General features: G+C 40.1%; 3 protein-coding genes across 4 annotated transcripts in view; 2 read left to right on the plus strand and 1 right to left on the minus strand.

Annotated features, from left to right (window-relative positions):
* CTNNAL1 (catenin (cadherin-associated protein), alpha-like 1) overlaps positions 1-7,266 on the plus strand; it is a 48,940-nt gene extending 41,674 nt beyond the window's left edge. For both annotated transcript variants that reach the window (XM_004677961.2, XM_012721549.1), the window contains 8 exons: positions 1,013-1,050; positions 3,070-3,120; positions 3,213-3,367; positions 4,733-4,781; positions 5,198-5,254; positions 5,394-5,507; positions 6,177-6,260; positions 6,388-7,266. In XM_004677961.2, coding sequence (XP_004678018.1) covers positions 1,013-1,050; positions 3,070-3,120; positions 3,213-3,367; positions 4,733-4,781; positions 5,198-5,254; positions 5,394-5,507; positions 6,177-6,260; positions 6,388-6,453 — 614 coding nt within the window. In that variant the 3' untranslated portion in view covers positions 6,454-7,266. The remainder of the gene's footprint in view (positions 1-1,012; positions 1,051-3,069; positions 3,121-3,212; positions 3,368-4,732; positions 4,782-5,197; positions 5,255-5,393; positions 5,508-6,176; positions 6,261-6,387) is intronic.
* A 63-nt stretch (positions 7,267-7,329) lies between these two features.
* On the minus strand, positions 7,330-14,093 carry FAM206A (family with sequence similarity 206, member A). The gene is made up of 6 exons (XM_004677447.2): positions 13,910-14,093; positions 12,872-12,923; positions 12,144-12,273; positions 9,616-9,692; positions 9,463-9,532; positions 7,330-9,377 (listed from the first exon to the last, which is right to left on the minus strand). The coding sequence occupies exons 1-6, from the start codon at positions 13,989-13,991 to the stop codon at positions 9,240-9,242; spliced, it is 549 nt and encodes a 182-aa protein (XP_004677504.1). The 5' UTR covers positions 13,992-14,093; the 3' UTR covers positions 7,330-9,239.
* Positions 14,094-14,316: 223 nt separating this feature from the next.
* Positions 14,317-19,682, plus strand: part of IKBKAP (inhibitor of kappa light polypeptide gene enhancer in B-cells, kinase complex-associated protein) — a 44,637-nt gene continuing 39,271 nt past the window's right edge. Inside the window, exons 1-4 of the mRNA XM_004677448.2 lie at positions 14,317-14,505; positions 16,507-16,669; positions 17,473-17,625; positions 19,545-19,626. Of these exons, the coding sequence (XP_004677505.1) occupies positions 16,520-16,669; positions 17,473-17,625; positions 19,545-19,626 (385 nt within the window). The 5' untranslated portion in view covers positions 14,317-14,505; positions 16,507-16,519. The remainder of the gene's footprint in view (positions 14,506-16,506; positions 16,670-17,472; positions 17,626-19,544; positions 19,627-19,682) is intronic.

Raw genomic sequence — 19,682 nt, forward strand, 5'->3', positions numbered from 1 at the left:
TCATGCGGAAGTGGCTTAAGCTTCTTAGTGCAGTGCTTTAACCCGCTGCGCCACCAGGGAGGGCCCTCGGTATGTATTCTTACACTTATGCTATATCTCAGTTGAGCCGGGCCATGTTCAGTTCTGCGACTGGTAGATTCCATATTCCACAGTACAGTGGCACAGGTGCATCCTGCTCATGGAATAGCCTTTCTGTAAGAAAAATCATGATTTAGTGCTTTTACATTACATTCGCTCTTTTTAGGTGGGACCACATGAAATTGTTGTTTTTGTCTTTCAAGATGGTTGATACTAGCAACCATTTGACTTATCTGATCCTACTTAATATATTACAACCAAACATATTTCCTTTCCTTGAAATTGAGAAACAATTACTGTTCAAATCTTATCTCCAGTTCTTTCCCCAGATGTAACTAGCTTAAAAAAAAAAAAATCTATCCACTGTGACCTGACTTTATACATGACCCAGAAGCAGGAAGGACAGAGCACAGGGGTAAAGGGGGCTTTGCACGTCACCTTCCTTTCCTTAGTTATTGTGCAGGCTGCCGTTAATTCACAGCCAACAGACGATAATTTGCTTATTTCATCCTCCTTTTTACACTAATTAGGAGAACAAGTGATGAGGGTAGCTGTAAATATTTTGGTTTGGTACTTGCGGAAAAAAAGCAAACACTGACAACTAGTACTTATAAAAAGAAGAATCTAGTTTTACTAGAGACAGACAGCTGTAAAAGGAGTGAAGCTGGTTGTAAATTCAAGTAAATGTCAGGGAGACCGCTTGCCTTTGGCTGTTACAGTGGAGGGGCAGTGACTGGGCAAGCTCAATGCCTGGGAGACGGGTGTTGAGGTCCTGATGTTCATCCATCAAATTAGAGTTTTAGTTCTGAATCACATTTAATAAGATTAAATTACCAAAACTAATGTAGTGATATCCCTATTTATGTATAATATTTTAAAAATTAAATGTGAAAAATAGAAAAAAAATTAAGTCATATATATTTATTATTTGTAGGAGAGAAGTATGGCTATCTTTCACTTCCAAAGTCAATGGTAAGTAGAACAACTTTGTACATTTCAGACTGCTTTTATTCAGAATTCAAATTATGATTTTTTATCTATTGCTACCCATCTCCCATAAGGGGCATTTCAGAAAAAGTTCTGATATTAAATGTTGGTTCTTACAGGTTATTGAGTGGTGACGTAAATGTAGGCCACACTGATTATTCGTTTTGGGTTTGGGAAGTTGAAGCAATGGGTGACATTTTGTATTTAGTAAGCAGTTATGGTTTTACATCAGAAGTCTTTTTATTCTCCATATTAGTTGTCTAACACATAAGGTCATGTTAGACTCATTTTCTTCAGAACAAGAACTTTCAAATGCTACGTTGAAAATATGCCACATGAAGGAGGAAGATATGACATATTAGTTGTGCATTGGTTCTAGCATCCTTTTTGTGAATGAAAATCAAAATCTGATGCTGCTTACACTTAAGGACTTGAAATACCTTTCTAAAACTGCAACTGACGCATCTGACTGTAGTTCCAACAGTGTCCACGGGATGGCAGGCTGGATCACCTTATGAAGATGATTTATGTACTTTTCCAGGCAGTTCCTTTTCAGTTTTTTAAAAAAATACTTTTGTAATAATAACTTGTAAAAATTAAAATAATGAAAACATAACTAAATTTAAAATAATAATATGGGATATAAATAATCTAAATAAAATGAGACCTCACGTGTGTTCGTTCTTAAATGTTTGATATAGTTTACTACTAGGCTAAAGAAGATGTTGAGGCATTTTAGTATGATGATACCAGGAGGAAAAGTTCTGTAAATCATTGATCCCGTCTGTTGAGTTTTAATGAGTGTTAGAGGCGACTTCTGTTTGTATAATTCCCCTATATATATATGATCTATATATATATATTTTTTTTCTTGTCCTTTACTTTCTATTTCTTCTATAGTAAACAGCATTAGAAAAATCTCAAAGAGGTTGTGTTAAATGAGCAAATATAATCTGTGGGATAGAAAGAAAGGGAAACGCCAAGTCTGTCCTTCAGTGAAACTGGTTGTGATAATAGTAAGGATAAGGACAAGGAGATGCGTGTAAACATCCAAAGGATTGGTGATGATCTGTGTTTTAGGCTAAGCACCTGAGTGTGATGCTTTATTATAATTTACACTGTATGTTCATATATGAGTGTGTACTCCCTTAAAAAATTTTAAAAGGTTGAATCCTAGAAATATTTAAAAAATTTTAAATTAATTTTAAGAAAAAGTCTCCCTGAATCTCAGGCCCCTGCGTCTCAGGCCCCTTCATGTCCATTTGGCCCTATAGGGAGATCCTGCCATATCTTGGAGTGGGGGGATGCCCACCGTGGGTCCTGTCTCCACAGACCTTCGCAATATTGCTATGGTAGTGGTTTCTGTTTCTAAGTTACTAGGCATCTGAGGGCCAGCCCAGTAACCTGACTACATCGTACATTGTTTTCTTCTCTCCGAGGGAAGTACATTCTGAGTTCCAAATAGCCTACATTAGAAACAAGCTTGCTGCTTCAGAAGGAGAGGCTCATCAAATATGCTGGCTCAAATACTAAATCCTAAATTCTAAGTATAGTGTTAGTATATTCTGGAGTACAGGTATTGGGATGTCAGTGAGACTAGGGGGCTGAAATTTACCCTCAAAGGACAAATTGGTGAAAGGAATTGAACTTCAGAGTCTTGATGTCAGGTACCTATGGAGATCTACATGTAGTGGCTAATTTTATTCCATCGTTTTATAAGAATAACTCAGCAGAGCCCAGGAAGTTTTGAGAGTGTAACAACATGGAGGGCACTGCTCTACCTGTCCTGGACACAGATGTCTAACTACCTGTCCGAAGCTGAACCCACATGCTGGTGGAGTATTGGCAATTGCTTGTTTAATTTAACCAAGTTAATATACTTTACACACTGAAAGTGTTTTAAATCCAATTATAGGTACTTTGTTATACTTTCTATTACTATTGTATTTTCTCACAAGTAGCTGTACTGCTTTTTAAGAAATCTTAATCTTTTTATCGTCACAGAAGAATAATGCAAACCTAAAATCACTAAGGACAGACAAGCTGGACTCCGAGGTAAGGACCTTTTCTTGGCCTTGGTTTCATATTCAGTTTTCCTTTTCCATCAACAGTGACTAAACTGTTAGATCAAAATCTGTGTTTTATAGGAGCAAGCCAAGGTAGCAAAGGTGGGACTGAAGCTGGGTCTGCTCACCTCTGATGCCAATTGCGAGATTGAGAAGTGGGAGGATCAGGAGAACGAGATGGTTCGATGTGGACGGAACATGTCCAGTGTGGCCTATTCTCTGTATTTATTTACTAGGTAAATCTAGCTGCATATGTAAACAAAATGTGGTAAACAAAATGTGCCATGTTAAACACTTAAGGTTAAAGTCAGTTACGAATGTAAAAAGACTCTAAGTAGTTCTTATGACAGTTAAGTAAATGCAATAAGAAGATACTTATTTCCTTGGAATTTAGATTTTGAAGGGGTTCTCCTCTAGGTTTGCGTTCCATTTTTTGCATAATTTTGAAATGATTTTTGCATTCTGCTTTTGTCATCCAGTATACCCATGTTTCTCCCAGCCATCGTTAGTAAGTTTAGAAAACATGCCTTTGAAATCTTTTTTAGATTTGTTTTTATTTATTTATGCATAAAAGGCCTGAGGTGCCAGGGAGTGAAAAGATTCACCAGAGACAGAATAGGGAGCAGAACAGACCGATGTACTGAAGGCCACTGCTGAGGGGAGCAGCTGGCGAGATAGGAGGGGTCTGCTGCCTCACATATAGGTTGGCTTTCTCTCCAAGTATTGAACTCCAGCTGCAGCGGTGACAGCAAGATTGTGATGAGACTAACCCTTAAAATACCAGAGAGGTCTCTGCCTTTGAAATCTTTATACAAATGATTGAATAGAACAATAGTTTTCCTGGGTAATTTTATAGCTCTCTTGGTTCTTATTCAAAGTTGCCTTAATAATTTTTGTAACTTCTTAGTAATTTATAGATAGCAACATTTTATAATTTTTGTAAGTTAATGATTTATATATAATTCATATTTCCTATATTTAGCAAGAGTTTTAGCTAAAAAATTTTCAAATTTACCAGCATTTAATAGTTTTTAAAGTGTTCATAATGCCATCTGATTGATCCTCACAGCAGTTTATTGTAACGGGAGTAAGTTCTGCATAAATTCCAGCAGTTAAGGGCAGAAGTGGCAACTTAGATTTCAAATCTTCTGATTTGTACTTAGTCCACAGCTCTTTTTAATGCATTTGTAAAATCTGAATCCTTCGTGGTAGTTTTCAATCTGATATTCCCTAATTCTGTACCCAGATTGCATCATGATTATTTTGTAGACTCAGTGTCAAACCTTAAATCACAAGCCTCATCAAAGGTGACTGAGTTCCTGCAGAGTTGCATTAGAGTGACAAATGAGAATTTCCTGACCGGGTCTGATCTTCTTTCTATTTTGTAACAGAGACCTTTTGGTTCAGACATATTATCAGGATCACATATTTAATTTATGAAACAAAATGAAAAAGGTTAAAAAGGAAAATTCAGCATTTCATATTATTCCTTGAAATTTTGGGATCTGTTAACACACAAAATACCCTGGATCATTAATATTATAAACCCAATTTCAGACAGTGACTTTTTCTTACCTCCTTAATAATTCATTTTCTTTCAGGGGAGAGGGGCCACTGAAAACTTCCCAGGATTTAATTAATCAACTAGAGGTATGTTTTGTTTGCGCGATACACAGTGCACAAGTAGAGGGCTGGAGGTAGCATTCTTGCAGCTTTTTTTGGGTTATCTTATTGGAAAAAACTTAACACTATAGGGCAAAGTAGGTGGGCTTTGAGAGTCAGTAGACGTCGTCATGGCTTTGGTTTGGCTCAGGGTCATAGGTCCACGTGCTCCTCTAGAGTAGCAAGAAGGGAGCAGATGTGAGAGGAGCCTCTCCTTGGATCAATTTGTGTCAGATCTGGGAACAGCTTTCTAATACACTTAAGCTCTTTTCTTGGATACAAGAAAAACTTTAGTTCTGTGGCATCTTTACCTTTAAAACTCTATGTGAATGTTATTAGTAAAAATATTTTTTATCAACTATCCATAAGACATATATCTAAAGTAGTGTTTTTCTTTCCACCAGAATTTTGCTGAAGAGGGCTTAAAGCTTGCTTCAAGTGTACAAGCTTTCTCAAAACAGGTAATGCAAGTTAACCTGCCTGGTGCTGGGGGAGATGTCAGGAATGTACTTTGGGAATATATTAAGATATATAGGTATTTAAGATTTCAAAGATGGAGTTTTGCTGGAGTAGTTATAAACTTCCTAAATTACATTTCAGCTGAAAGATGATGACAAGCTTATGCTTCTCCTGGAAATAAACAAGCTAACTCCTCTATGCCACCAGCTCCAGACAATAACTAAGATACCTTTGCAGAATCAGGTGTTTCTAAAGGTAAAAGGGAGGGTGGGCCATTCAGGTAGACACTTGTGAAACTTTCATACTTCTTTATGTGAGGCTGAAGTTAGCTCTTGGCTTCCTTTTCACCAAATAAAGTACTAATCCCACAGAAGGGCAATTTATTTCTAATTTTTATGCCTTGACTATAAGAATTATTCATTATTTGCAATTAGAACTGACCCCAGGGGGTAGTAGATTCACCGAATAAATTTGCTTTTGTTCATAATTAGTTATGGAGCTGCTACCCTTAAATCCTCATGTCATTTCTGCTCTAAGTAGGGCACAAACTCCCGAGTATGGGCTTATATTTGTCTTAGGAAATTTGCACTTTTGCCAACCAAGAAATTGGAAAGTGGGAAGTTCACTGCTCCTATATAAAGTGCTTTGAGGAGCCCCTAACTAGAATGAAGTAGAATTGGTCATTTTCTTATTCTTTCTTCTGGGGGTTCCCATGAAATGGTCATGAGAACCAGGCCACAGTCCCTACACGTGTCTTCTGGGTGCTCAGGTCAGCTCTTGAGTTCTAACCTATGTACCTTTTGAGATCCCTTATACCTCCATAAGGAAGAAGTGTCATCATTTTGATGCTAAGTAAATGATAGTATCTCTTGCTGTATTACCTCTTGTGATGAAATTTGCTTGGCTTACTTTCTGTCACTCCAGGTTGATAAGTGTATTACAAAGACAAGATCCACGATGGCTATCTTGGTCCAACTTCTCTCACTTTGCTATAAACTGCTGAAGAAGGTGAGAACATATTTTTCATCTTCAACTCACAGTTGAAAAACTGGTTCAAAACAAAATAATTACTATTGAATTTTGCAATTTTTATTTTCAGAGTAAAGTAGACAATAATTGTCTTATTTCTTTCCAGCTTCAGGTGGAAAACAGCAGATGGGGCTCGGCTACCAATAAAGATTCCATGGATAGTAAAATCTGAGTGCCTTTGGGGTCAGATCTCTGGAATATCATGTGGCAAAGCTGACATTTTTAGAAAGCAAATATTCTTTGTATTTTCTGAAACTCAGCAGTTTCATAAAGAAGACAAATCTGAAATCGTCCTATATTTTCTGATCATGAAATCAATTGTAAAACTTTTGACAACTAATAAATGAAGTGGTAGTTGTTAGAATTCAAATTGCAGTGTCATTATCAAATGGAACATTGCCACTGATGTTCTTTAAGAGCCAAACAAATTCTCTTAATGGTCTCAGTTGCTTTAATGACAATTTAATCCAAAGAGCTATTTTGAGTCTGTAACCACCTTGGGTATACCCTACCTTAACTCCCTATTGCTGTTTTTTTTTTTTTGTTTTTTTTTTTTAAATCTAAGCTTATCATTTAGGTACACTAATTTCCAGCAGAAAACATACAGTAGTCTGGGAGAATATAGGCTTTCCTTAGCCTGTGGCCCTCTTTTAACTCCTCTGTCCAGCAGTCATGACTGGGCCTCTTTGTCGTCAGACTACCCATGCTTCTAGCTTGCATTTGTGACAGTTTCAGGCTGTCATGCTGCCTGTGTCCCTGCCTGATTCCCAAAGGCCAGGTCCTGGAGCTCACACCACAGAATCCTGGAGGAACTCACTAGGGTATGGCTTGTAATTCTAATTCTAGTGTAAATGGCCCGTCTGCCCTGAATATTAGCTAGAATCCTAAATCTATTTCAGTGAGATTTCTACAATATCCTTTGCAGTAGTGCTGGATAAAATAGAAGCTGTAAGATTAAAAATTGTTTAATTAAATGTTAAATATTGTAAAATAAATTTATGCATATAAGAATCGGGGTGTAGGCCAGAAGTGCAAGGGGGTGAGTAGGGAACAGAACAGACAGATCTACTGAAATACACTGCTGAGGGGAGCAGTGGGCAAGATGGGCGAGGTCTGCTGTCATGTGCTTCGCCTCCCTGCCTGGGGCTCCAACTCTGTCCATTGTAGTGAGTGCTGAGACTTAACCCCTAGGCCCCCAGGGAGGCCCTAAAATAAAATCATAATAATCATACTTTTTTAATAATTGCATTTGGAAAGTTCATTATAAAGCAGTAACTTTTAATTTTAGGATTGAACACGTTTTTGTGTGGTGGATTTTGATAGGATCTGACTTACAGGTCTGTCCTTATAATACAGTAAACTCTGTTTTGGATGCGAGTATTTATATTTCAGAACTTTGAAACCTATGGGATATGTCATTTGCCAAATGGCAGCAGTGATATGCAAGCTTGCTTGATGATCATTATGTGGGTCAATTGTCAAGTGGTCACCAGGTCCTGAAGAACATTACTACCACCTACCTAGGCAATGTTTCATTGAACTAGAGTAGACACACTGAAAGCATCAGGCCACAAGTGGGATGTGCATCTCCTTAGTGACCTCTGCACTTCTTTAAACAGTCAAAATCATCAAGCATGGTTTTTGTTCCCTGAAACTATTCTTTTAAATTACAACAGAAATATTGGGGAAATGATGTGAGGTAATGCTATATGTAAAACAGACCTGCTTTTCTTTTACTATCTTTAGTATTTTTGTTTTATGACATGTCTGGGAATCATTCATGGTTACGTAGTGCTGTATAGATGCTTGTAGAATTACTACCTGTATCATGTCTGGTGAGTATATTTAGGCCACAGTCTTGTTGGCATTTAAGTTAGTAAGTTTCTTGTGAATCAGAAGTAACTTAAAAATTTTATCTACAGTACATTTTCATATACCCAAAATGAGAATATTCCCTTATTTAAGTACCAGTGGTGGTAAGGACAGAAAAACTTAGGACCTCAAAGCAAAAGTGGATAGAGAACCAAAGGAATTTATGCAAGTGACTTCTACTGCATTAAATATTATTTTGAAGCATATTTAATGTGTTGACATTCCTAAAATAAATTTTAAGTCTGTTATTTGAAATTCAGTGTAAATTAAGTTTATAGTCAAACTATAAATTCATAGTCTTCTGCTATATTTAAATGATGAGAAAGCTTTTGTTCCATTTGAAGGCATCGATGTATTTGAATTTATAGCAACTTCTTAGTAACTTCTTTGCTCGTTACCCTGTCGCTGGAGTGTAAAACCAGTTTAATGCTGCATTCTAACATTCCTATTGTCAGGCGAACCTTTGTGCTTTTCATAGTCTTTCCGGTGTCTCTGAGAAGCCACACGCTTTATCTCAAAGAAGGCCACCCCAGGGGCATGGAAGTAGAGAAGGTATTTTCTCAGCCTCTTCCCCACAACCCATAAGGAGACAAGCTGGGGCAGAAAGGGTGGGACTGACTGTGGGAGTGTCACACGGAAACAGACTGGCTAAGATGGGCCAGCTAGAGTTTACAGAAACTTCCAACAAATGGAACACTGAGGCAAGAACAGTAACCATGCCCCAGTGTTTACATAGAAATATGCCAAAATCGTATTTACTTCCAGATTGTAGGATGAGTAAATTATTTTACTTTCCTATTTGACATTTTCCTAAATTTCTTCAAAGTGCTTTGTTTTGAATCAGAATTACAGCCCTCGCTTGCCAGTTAGAGAGCAGCAAAATAAGAGAATGAATTCGTGGGCAGGGCAGATCTGGGAAGCTGAAGACAACGGGCAGCCATTACACAAGGTAAAGGAAGAAAAGGCCAAGTGCAGGCAGCCCTGCGGACGGCGGCCCTGCAGTTGGAGTGAAATTCGCTGTCTGTCTGCTGGCTCTGCAGCGCTCGGTTCCCCTGGGCCAGGCAGCAGTGAGGGTCCCGTCAGTCCTCATGATGTGGCCATGGTGGCATTAATGCGGTTCCCCAGTACTTCTTCATACTGTTCTTGGGTCAACAATCCTTCTGTAATGCTTTTACTTTCTTCAAATTTGGGCAGCACAACTGCAATGTAGCCTTCGGTGGATGGCTAGAAAGGAAGAAGAATACTTAGTGCCTTTAACAGATAAGACACTAGATGGGAAATAATGGGACCGTGCCTGCCCCCACGTTACCTTCTCTTGAAGAATAGACGGCTCGTGGAGGATGTTTTCATTCACTTCCATCAGCCGACCTCTAACACAACTATTAAAAAAAACAAAAAGCATTGCGTTGAAGAAAAATATTACCTCCTGTTTCACTGAAACTGTGGTTAAAGAGTAACTCACCTGGATATGGTATATTCTTCTCCATCTGAGCAGTAAATCTTACACAGGGGTGCCAGTTCTGTCAGAAACTGTGCCCCCTATGTAATAAAAGGGAAGAGTAATTAAATGATGAACACTTGCTTTCCTTTGTGAGAGACAGTTCTCAATGTCATAATACAATATATCCCTAGAACTAGTATTTGTGCTTTAAAATAAAAAATGACTGGAAATAATTCCTTTATTCAAATATTTATATGATAAGTGCCAGCTCTTTGTCGAGGACTACCCTAGGCTCTGGGAGAAAGGCAGACTGAGAAATGTGATAACAGGTAGTTTTATTACAGGTTAGAATTTTTTCTTTTTTATTGACTGTAAATGAGAAAGTGATATATAGCCAGGGGAAAGATTTCAAAAGTAGAGCAAAAGCAATAATAAAAAACTGAACATGGGGCCCTCCCTGGTGGCGCAGCAGGTTAAAGCATAGCACTAAGAAGCTAAAGCCACTTCAGCATGAGTTTGAACTCCACCCGCCCCGACGTGACCCACATGGCCTGGCAGACCTCTCCTGACCCGCCCGCTGCTCCCCTCAGCAGTGTACTTCATCAGTCGGCCTACTCTGCTCTCTACTGTCTCTGGTGAATCCTCTTAACTGTCCCTGCACCTCTGGCCTATATCCCAGTTCTGTATGCATAAATAAATCTTTAAAAAAAAAAAAAAGCTGAACATAGAGTATGACAACAACAGTGTGGGAAGACAGTTTCACTAAATTCCTTATTTTTATATTGGAACTTAATAAAGTAACATCTTTGTTAGGGTCAATCACTAAGACTTTTAGAAAGGGCATTTTTCTGGGCTCTCCTTGGTGGTGCAATGGATTAAACTGCAGCACTATGAAGCTTTCTGCAGCCACCGCAGCACGAGTTCAATCCTTGGCCAGGGAGGTGGCCCACATAACTTAGCAGATCTCTCCTGACCCACCTGCTACTCCCCTCAGCAGTGTATCTCAGTCAATCTGCCTTTCTTGTTCCTCACTCTGTCTCTAAAGAATCTTCTCATACCCCACCCCCCACACCTCTGGCCTGTCTAGTTTGCATAAATAAATACTTTTTAAAAAATGGGTATTTTTCTAATTAAAATAAACTCACGTTGAGGAAAATTTAGAAAATATACAAAAGTGTTAAGTAGCAGATAAGAATAAGTTACTTATTATCCTATAGGCTGGAAGTAAATATACATTTCCATATGTATCTGTTTGAAGGTCTGGCATGGTTATTGTCTCATGTACTCCTCTATGTGGATGTAGCTGGGGAGGTTCCCAAGGAGGCTCATGGGAAACTGGTACAGGGATGCCTCATATGTTGCTCTCTTTTCACCCCCAAAATAACTGTCCTGTAGTGAACAGAGACACTTAAGATCAAGACGCTGTTCTTTATAATCTCTTTACTACTGAAAACAATATTAGCAATCAGATTTATTACCACATTGGCTTCCACTCCTCTGCATGTGGCTACTTTATTTCAAAATGCTATTTTTTCCCCAGAGGTAAGTCTGCATCAAAAGAAAGGTGGTTTTTTTTATGTCCTCCTTTGGAAGAATAAATGATCGGCAGTGCCAAGAGCCTACAATATTCATTTGTAACTAGGGTCCCATGTGCAGGTCCCTCTGTTCTTCAGTAACAAACATCTTATTGCACAAAGATTTATCACAGAACTTTGCAAGTACTAGCTGTTTTACTTATAATTTATAGAAGTTAATAAAAGAATGGTCCATGCTTTTGTAAGTCCATGTGTTTTCCTGCATGAGGAAATATTAGCTATTGGAGACTTCATGCCTACAAAGGGAAGTATAAGCAAGGTCTCCTAGAACAGTGAGGGTATCGGCAGAAACACCTACTACGAGCTCAGTAAAGAAAGGGCCTAAATCACCCACAGAAACTCTGTGCAGTGAGAATGTCAGGGTACTTTAGCTGGTGCTGAATTGTTCTTGATATAATCCCCTTTTAACAAAATGTCCATCTTGCCTAGGGTTGTACATTTTTTATGGCTGAACACTGTGTGGTGTAGAGGGTGTGATCAGATATGCATTAAATTGGCAATAGTAAGGAAATGAAAATGGTGATATGGAAAAGAGCAAATACTGGCTATTTTCTCAGATTGATTTTAAATGCAAGATAGGTTTTTAAAATTTGTGAAACTACATGAGCCAGTCACCTCAGTTTTATTAAACTCAAGATACAAGTTTAGTAAAACTAGAAGGGACAAAATATCTTGATATATTGCTAACAGAGTTGCCCTTTCAAGGACCATCTTTCCTATCCTCCATGCTGGGGAAGGTACTATGGAACCATATGTACAGATACTATACCTTCTCAAATACGTCGATTTTTCTGCTCTAAGAATTTCTTTATGGCTAAAGTATTTTTAAAACCCATACCTCCAACGACCAAGAATTATGCTGAATAGACATTACAGATTTTAAGACTAACTGATCTATAATTACTAATTACTATTGCTGAAAGAGGATTTAAATACAGAGTTATAGGAACATACCCGCTTAAACTTCCCAGAAACCTTGTTCTGAAGTCTGCTACAGTTGGTACTGATTTGATAGGAAATGCTTTTGATTGTTTTTCCACTTTGAAGAACTGGATGAGATCCTGCGAGTGTGATGACACAGATTCTACAAAAAGCAAAAATTGATCCTGTGTTATTGCTGGGTATAATTCTTCCTTCTGTGACACAGGATGCCTACTAGCATTCGACTCTCTGCACTGGGTTCAACTATCATTCCATTCCATTTTCTTTTGGCTAAGACTGGAACTTAACTGTATAAGAAATTGTGAGAATTAAAGACTAGAGAATGGAAGGGATTTCTTTCCCAAAAAGAGGTAGAGTACTACAAGCTGTTGATTAACACTGAGAAGTAAGACATGCCAGCATGGACAGAATACAGATACCATCTATGCCTCTAGCTAACTCCTTCCGTGGACTCTGGCGCTTCAGTGACTAGGCACAGGTAGGTCACTTCAGGTAGTTGTTGACTGAGGCTATGGTTCTCATTTGGAAGTTTGGGTAATCAAGTTTATTTGTTCTGAATGACAGGCAGTGAAAAGCTCATTCTTGTCAACCAAACCCTCCTATAGTAAGTTATACCATTTCAACACAGTGGAAGACAATAATTAAATGAATATTTAATTTTTAATTAACAGCCAGGCCATACCAGGCTACAAGCCCAGAAAGAACGTTTTTGTGATTACTCTGAATTCCCATGTGCTTACCGGTTAGAATGCTGTAATATACAGTGGTCCTCACAGGGCTTTCCTTTGACATCTAGAATAATAAATGAGTCTGTTGGTTGAGTCAATACTAAATAACACTGGGTAATAAGTTGGCTCATAGAGTTAATCATGATGATTGTATAAAAACTGACATTGGTATAAAAAGATACAAGTAAAAACATCCTATAAGGTATTTAAAGGGACCTGACCCAAATAGGATAATTTATTCAATATTGAAGTGATTAATGCTTTGTTCCATCTTGCTTTATCCTCACTTTAAAATGAGTACTCTTTTAAAAATGTGATCGACAAGCATTCTTTATATAGTGTATATTTTGTTGGACAGTTAGTTACCATCTCCATGTCATCCTGGTTTGCCCGGCACTGTAGGGATGAAACCCCTGTGTAAACCGAGTCGGCTGGTCACCCTAACTTTGGCTAATAAAATTGTTACAATACAGATTTTTAAATACCGATTATCCCAGAGTCGAAGAAGGCAGGCAGGAGTTAGAAGATGCACCCACCACTGAAATTTACTATGTACTCACAAACCGTATAACAGGGGACCTACTTCCACGTGGCAAATGTGTACTACTGGCGACTACTCTTAAGTAAAATGCCAGACTGCTTTCTAGTGTAACCACTCGCTTTCTCCACCCCTACTACCTCTACTTTTGTTTCGACCTGATCATGTCAGTCTGCTGTATCGCCACTCCCTGTAGGACTGAACCCCAAGTTCCTTCGGCATTCAAGCTGACAATGCAGCTCCTATCTCTCCTAGTCTAAAATAGTCACACTTTCGACTACTATTCTCTCTGTATGCAACCTACCCTCAGCGCACTGCATTCGCCAGCCCCGGACTACACCCCACAATATTTCAGGCGTCCAAGCCTTCGCAAACCCCCTTCCTTCGCATAGAAGGGAATGAGATACAGTTCGTTCTGACGTCGGAGGTAGCGCCGAGCTTACGATCTGTCACCAAGCCCCACAACGTCAGGTCACAGCGGCCGAGGAGAGGCCGACGTCATTCCCACTTACCCGCTTTGTACCAGCGAGTAAAGTAACGATCCACGAGCGACGGCACAGCGGACTCCGCAGCGGCTGCGGGCTCGGTAGCCATGGCGACCCAAAGGCCGACACCCCCGCCCTCCCGGACTCGATTTCCTGCCGGAAGTGTGCCGGAGAGGGGCAACTTTCTGGCGCACGTGCCTCACCGTGGGCATGCGTGCTTCTCTCCCGGCCCTAGGCTCCGCTCACCGGCGCCAATCATTGAACGTCGAAGTTTGACGTCAGCGGAGGGCGAATACAATAGGTTGGGCAGAAGGGCGGAGCTACAAGGCTGAGGCCTGCGCGGTTCCACCAGGGATCCCGGACAGGCAGGCCCCGCCCCTCATCTCGTGACGTCATTCCCGCGCCGAGCCGCGCGTGTCTGGCCTGCTGTGCGCGTCAGTTGCACCAGCTGCCCCTCCTCCGGGCACTATCCGCTATACCTCGGGGTCTGTAAGTTGGCGGTGGGGAGGTACGGTGCGCGTCCAGAGCGAGGCGCGCGCACAGCCTCGGGCTGGCTCCTGCTCTTGGCGGGGAAGACTAGGGCGGACGCTCTGCTGTTTTGGGGTCCTCAGAGCGAGCCTCAGGTGAGCTTTTCAAGGACTCCCAGGGATGGGTAGGCTGGCAGCCGGACCCTGTTCACTCGGGGTGTCCCGATGGAGGGAACCTTTGAACTCTGCCTGCTGCAGGCCTGGTATTGCAGCGCGGCGTGACCACCTCTAGCTTCGAATCTTGAATATTTCTGTAGATTTAATACTTGCTCCACCTGCGGCCGTCGGGAGGGCGGGACAGCCTGGATGGCGTTGCTGCTCCAGCAGCTGTACTTACCTGGCCACCTGATTCCTTGTGGCAGTGGACAGTGCCGCTGAAAGAGAATCGATTAATGTTAAGACCGAAGGCAATGGTTATTAGAGGATTGTTTGGGAGGCTTTTCTGTGCGTGCTTTCTCGCGTTGGTGACTTTTTCGTGGGAATATTTGGTGCTTTTCCTTTTAATGTGTGTTATGTGGCCTTCACCCCCATGAAGCTATGACGTCCATGGATTCAACGACCGTCAGTCGTCTTTTGTCTTTAGATCCTAGCTTTTAAAGTACTCAGTGTTTGAAGTAGCCCACACACCAGATGGAGAGGTTGATTAGCACTGTGTAAAGATTCATACTGTGTTATTGACAGACACGGAGCTAACCAGTGAATCGTTTACTAAGCCGGTGTGAACAAGAAGGGGGCAAAGATAAATTGTTAACTTGGACAGAGGACAGAAATATCCAGATAGGGGAAACCCATTTGATGAAAGAATAAAAAGTTCTTAATTTTCCTGGTTGCCTTTCATGTTCTTGAGAAACATTCTTCTGAAGACAGAAGGAGCTTGAAAATGTGGTTTAATTCTTAAGTTTGGGAAGGGTCGGAGCTGGATATGTAGACTTAGTCAACATATAAGTTGCTCTGGTAGGTAGTTAAGAGTTGTGAACACGATGATTAAAGAGGTGGATGGAGGAAGGGGCAAGGAAAATGGAGGAGGTTTATCAGAATATTAGGAAAGGATTCCTGATCTGTGGTATGGGGAGAGTTAGGACATTTGAGGGGGGTGGAAAGTTTCTAAATGGTGGGCTCAGGGAGTTGGTGATTCCAAAATAAGCCTAGGTTCTGGAAGAGTTGGGAGGATACTTTCCTAGCCATGAAAAGGAATGGGGATGGCTCTGAGAAGGAAAGGGACCCTTTCACTCTTGATGGGTGAAAATCAAGAGAAGTTAACTATGCATTGGATGGCAGGGGTAAGTAGCTCATGGTGGCAGGCTGTACACAATTCAGTGTTTTGGGAACTTGGATTGTTTGCTGTATCTGTCAGTCAAGGTTCAATCAGGAAGGTAGAAACCTCGAGTATTTCAACAGGAATAATTTAATATGAAGAATTGATTAAATAACTAGTGAAGCAGAAAGCTCATGGGAGCCACGAAGCATTGTAAGGGATGAACTGATAAAAGTAACTCCAAGTATCTAGGCCTCGAGATCAAAACAAAGGAAGACACGTCCTGACCTGATGATGGAGGAGAGGCACTGTAGGGGTAGGACTCATTTCTGGTGCTGATACCTCTGAAATCAATGGGAGGAGCCCCATGTTGCTGGATTGCAGCTATCTGGAGGGGGTGCTGCCTCCTTAGTGTTGTTCCCTTGGTGGGTGGGAATGATGAGACTGGTCCTGGGACCCCTGCAAGACCCATTGCTGGGGCAACATTGACAAGAGCAGCAAGATAACAGGAACAAGTGTGTCATTCTTAGGTCCTTCTGCCTTTACCCTCCAGATTCTTAACCTCAGGGTCCATGAATCCCAGGGCTTAATTGGTTGTTGGTGAGTAGAACCCAAGTGTGTAAGATGTTTTGATGATCTGATCATGGCAACAGAAACAGCGCCATGAACATATTAAACCCTCATGAAAAACAACCAGAAACGATCTGACCCCTTGAGCTTGTCTGTTCTGATGCCAGGCATTCTCTCATCTCAAACATGAGTGTGATTTATCACTGTTAAACTGTTCCTTTTTCTCTTGGAAATTAATGCTTCATAACGAGTTATTTGTTTGTTTCTTTCAGCAATCACTTCATCATGAGAAATCTAAAGCTACTGCAGACCCTGGAGTTCAGGGATATTCATGCTCTGGGGAAGCCTCAGTGCTTCTGTCTCAGAACGGAACAGGGGACGGTGGTCATTGGGTCAGAGCGTGGTCTGGTGGAAGTAGACCCCGTCACAAGAGAAGTGAGTCATTGATGTATGCCAGCACGAAGCATGGCCCCTTACTTGTCTTCTTCACACTTGTGTTCCCCTACATAGACTGTACTGTAAATTTTAATGAATTCATAACTTACTAAATTAATATTCCATTTACTTTATGTTGCTGTTGTGTTAGGTAGAATTTAAATCGTTACCAACCTTTACCTCTGTTTCTATTCTAAATCTAAGTTGGCAAAACTCTGACCTGTTTTGTGTAGGTGCCTACTCGAGTAAATACTGTAAATACTGTATAAAACAGTGACCCTCAATTGGGAATGTAAATAAAAAATGCCTGTAGTGTTTTTAAAAACTATGTTTCAATCTCTGCCCCACACCAACTAAATCAGAATCTTCACTGCTAGATTCTGAGCATACAAAAATTCTTCGAGTTGATTCTGATATCGTCCCTTAACTGTATTTTGCTGCTTAGGTATTTTACTAATTTGCTACTGATATATTTTGATTATTCTTAGCTTTTTCTTCACACTATAAAAATATTAGAAAACTAGTTGTTAGTGTCATGTTTAATTGTATATTTTAAAGAGGCCAAGGTTCTTGCTTTTGTTTTGTGTTTGGTTAGCAAAACGTTTGCATTAAATATTTTTCCTGTTAAAGAAAGTAGTAATGCGATATTTCTGAAGTGTAAATTTAGATTTTAATCTCAAAAAGGAAACATTTTTGAAAATTTTAATGCTGTGAAGGAGAATTAAGAAGTATTTTACTCTAGAGTTATGAGTTGTCACTGAACGAAGATTGGCTTAAATTTTGTTTACTTGTTTTGGCGGAAGGTGAAAAATGAAATTCCTTTGGTGGCAGAAGGCTTTCTCCCAGAGGATGGCAGCGGCTGCCTTGTGGGTATCCAGGATTTGCTGGATCAGGAGTCTGTGTGTGTGGCCACTGCCACTGGAGATGTCATACTCTGCAACCTCAGCACACACCAGGTTAGCAGGGGCAGGGGCGGCCTTTTCAAACCAGTGGCTTGTTTTGTGCAGAAGTTTGAAGAATTGGGAGCCATAGTATTTACGTATTCTGCAAACTGCAGTTTTTGCATTCTGTATTTCCTTATCAAAATGATTGGCATGGCTTTAGCTATATTTTAGGATTCTTGTAAAACCCACTTTTTGTTTATTGCATCTTTTAGGCAGATTAATCAGAACATTCCAAATTGGAATTTAAAAAAATGGATCCTGGTCATTCTCATGTAGTGTAGCCAAGAATCTGATCCTGTGTTGTCACTATTATTACTTAACTTAGTAGATTTTTGAGCTTTTAATATGATTATATTTTTAGTCATGAATGCTAATTAATCCTCTCATTGATAGCTAGCTTTGGAGTCATTGAAATACAGATACTAAAATAATACACTCTCACTATGTGTATATTTTTGACTATTAAAGGAGATAGACTTCAGACATTTCCCTCTTTTTCTGCTCTTGCATAAGGTTGATTTTCTGGATTTCTTTCCCCATATTCTTTTTTCTTAAAATTAATTTATTTAAAGATTTTATTTACTTACTATTGCATAGGAGAACTGGGGTGTAAGCTAGAGGTGTGGGGATGAGAGAATTCACCAGGGACAGAGTAGGGAGCGGAGTAGGCAAATTTACTGAGATACTGCTAAGAGGAGCAGCAGGTGAGACAGGAGAGGTCTGCTGTGCCATGTGGCTTAGCTCCCTTTCCAGGGATGGAACTCAGGCTTAGCGGTGATAGTACTGAGACTTAACTCCGAGGCCTCCAGAGATACCCTCTCTCCGCACATTCTTAACAGCCAGTCTGATATAAAATTTCTTTGATGACATCGTCAGTTGTGATCTCTTTGACACTGATTCTATCAGAAGAGTTACAGTATAACTAAAGAGAGTGTAAGAATAGCAGCTGACATTTATTAACTGTTTACAATGTGCCAGACACTTTTCAAGTGTGTTTCATGCAAGATTTCTTCATCATCGCGACATTATGAAGCAAATTGCTGTTTTCCCATTCTTCATAAGATGGAGCTGAGGCTTAGAGAGCTTCGTAACTAAGCTATAGTTCTACAGTTGTTGGAGGATATTTAAGCCCTAAATTTGATAACTTTGCTTTTAACCATTCTGTTTAATGCAGTAATAGATCTTTCGGTCAATGGTGACAAGTATCAAAACCATCAAGTACAACTTAGTGTTTCTCAAATTTAGAAGTATGCTTTTACTTTCAAAACATTTTAGACCTTTTTTTTTTATTATTAAGTTCAGGTGCTGATCCTCCCTATTCTGTAATACAGAATCCATGTTGCTTGTGTCTTATGAGACCTTTCATTATGTGTTTTAATTTCATTCCTCTCTCTCCCCAACATTCCTATGTGTCTGTTTCTTATTGCTCTAGTTGCGGTTGATTTTTTAAAAAAGATTTATTTATTTATGCATACAAGAACTGGGGTGCAGGCAGTGAGAGGATTCATGAGACAGAGTGGGGAATGAAACAGGTGGATTGATGAAATGCACTGCTGAGGGGAGCAGCCGGCGAGGTAGGACAGGTCTGCTGTGGCTGTGCCATGTGGGTCACCTCTCTGGCTGGGGATCGAACTCACACTGCAGTGGCTCCTGATAGCTTCATAGTGTAAGACTAAACCCCTTGTGCCCCTGGAGAGTCACTTTTTTATCTCCTTCGTGAGCCAGCTCTGGGATAATGGTGTAGCCTTAGTCACTTCCAGCCCTATGTTATGCCTATTTTCATAATACCTAACACTTCTTAATACCTTAATATATGTTTGTTGAATAAACATTTGCATGTTGTGTTTTTAATTGTTTTGATTAAGGCTGTAGTCATTATTTACCCAGATGTTGGTATTTTGAAATCTCTCAGCATTTTTCTCTTGTCTTAGCTGGAATGTGTTGGGAGCGTTGCCAGCGGCATTTCTGTCATGAGTTGGAGTCCTGACCAGGAGCTGGTGCTTCTTGCCACAGGTAGGCTTGTCACTGGTCCTTAGCTCGGGCTTTGAAGTATGACACCTTTTTTACTT

This window comes from Condylura cristata, unplaced genomic scaffold (genome assembly GCF_000260355.1).
Source record: "Condylura cristata isolate star-nosed mole 26May11 unplaced genomic scaffold, ConCri1.0 scaffold00006, whole genome shotgun sequence".
NCBI lineage: Eukaryota > Metazoa > Chordata > Mammalia > Eulipotyphla > Talpidae > Condylura > Condylura cristata.

Coding starts and splice junctions, on each gene's coding strand:
- FAM206A (XM_004677447.2), bottom strand. CDS start 13,991: ATGGCTACCGAGCCCGCAGCCGCTGCGGAGTCCGCTGTGCCGTCGCTC. Junction 12,924..13,909: donor TACTCGCTGGTACAAAGCGG/GTAAGTGGGAAT, acceptor TTATTATTCTAG/ATGTCAAAGGAAAGCCCTGT. Junction 9,533..9,615: donor GAAGAATATACCATATCCAG/GTGAGTTACTCT, acceptor TTTTTTTAATAG/TTGTGTTAGAGGTCGGCTGA.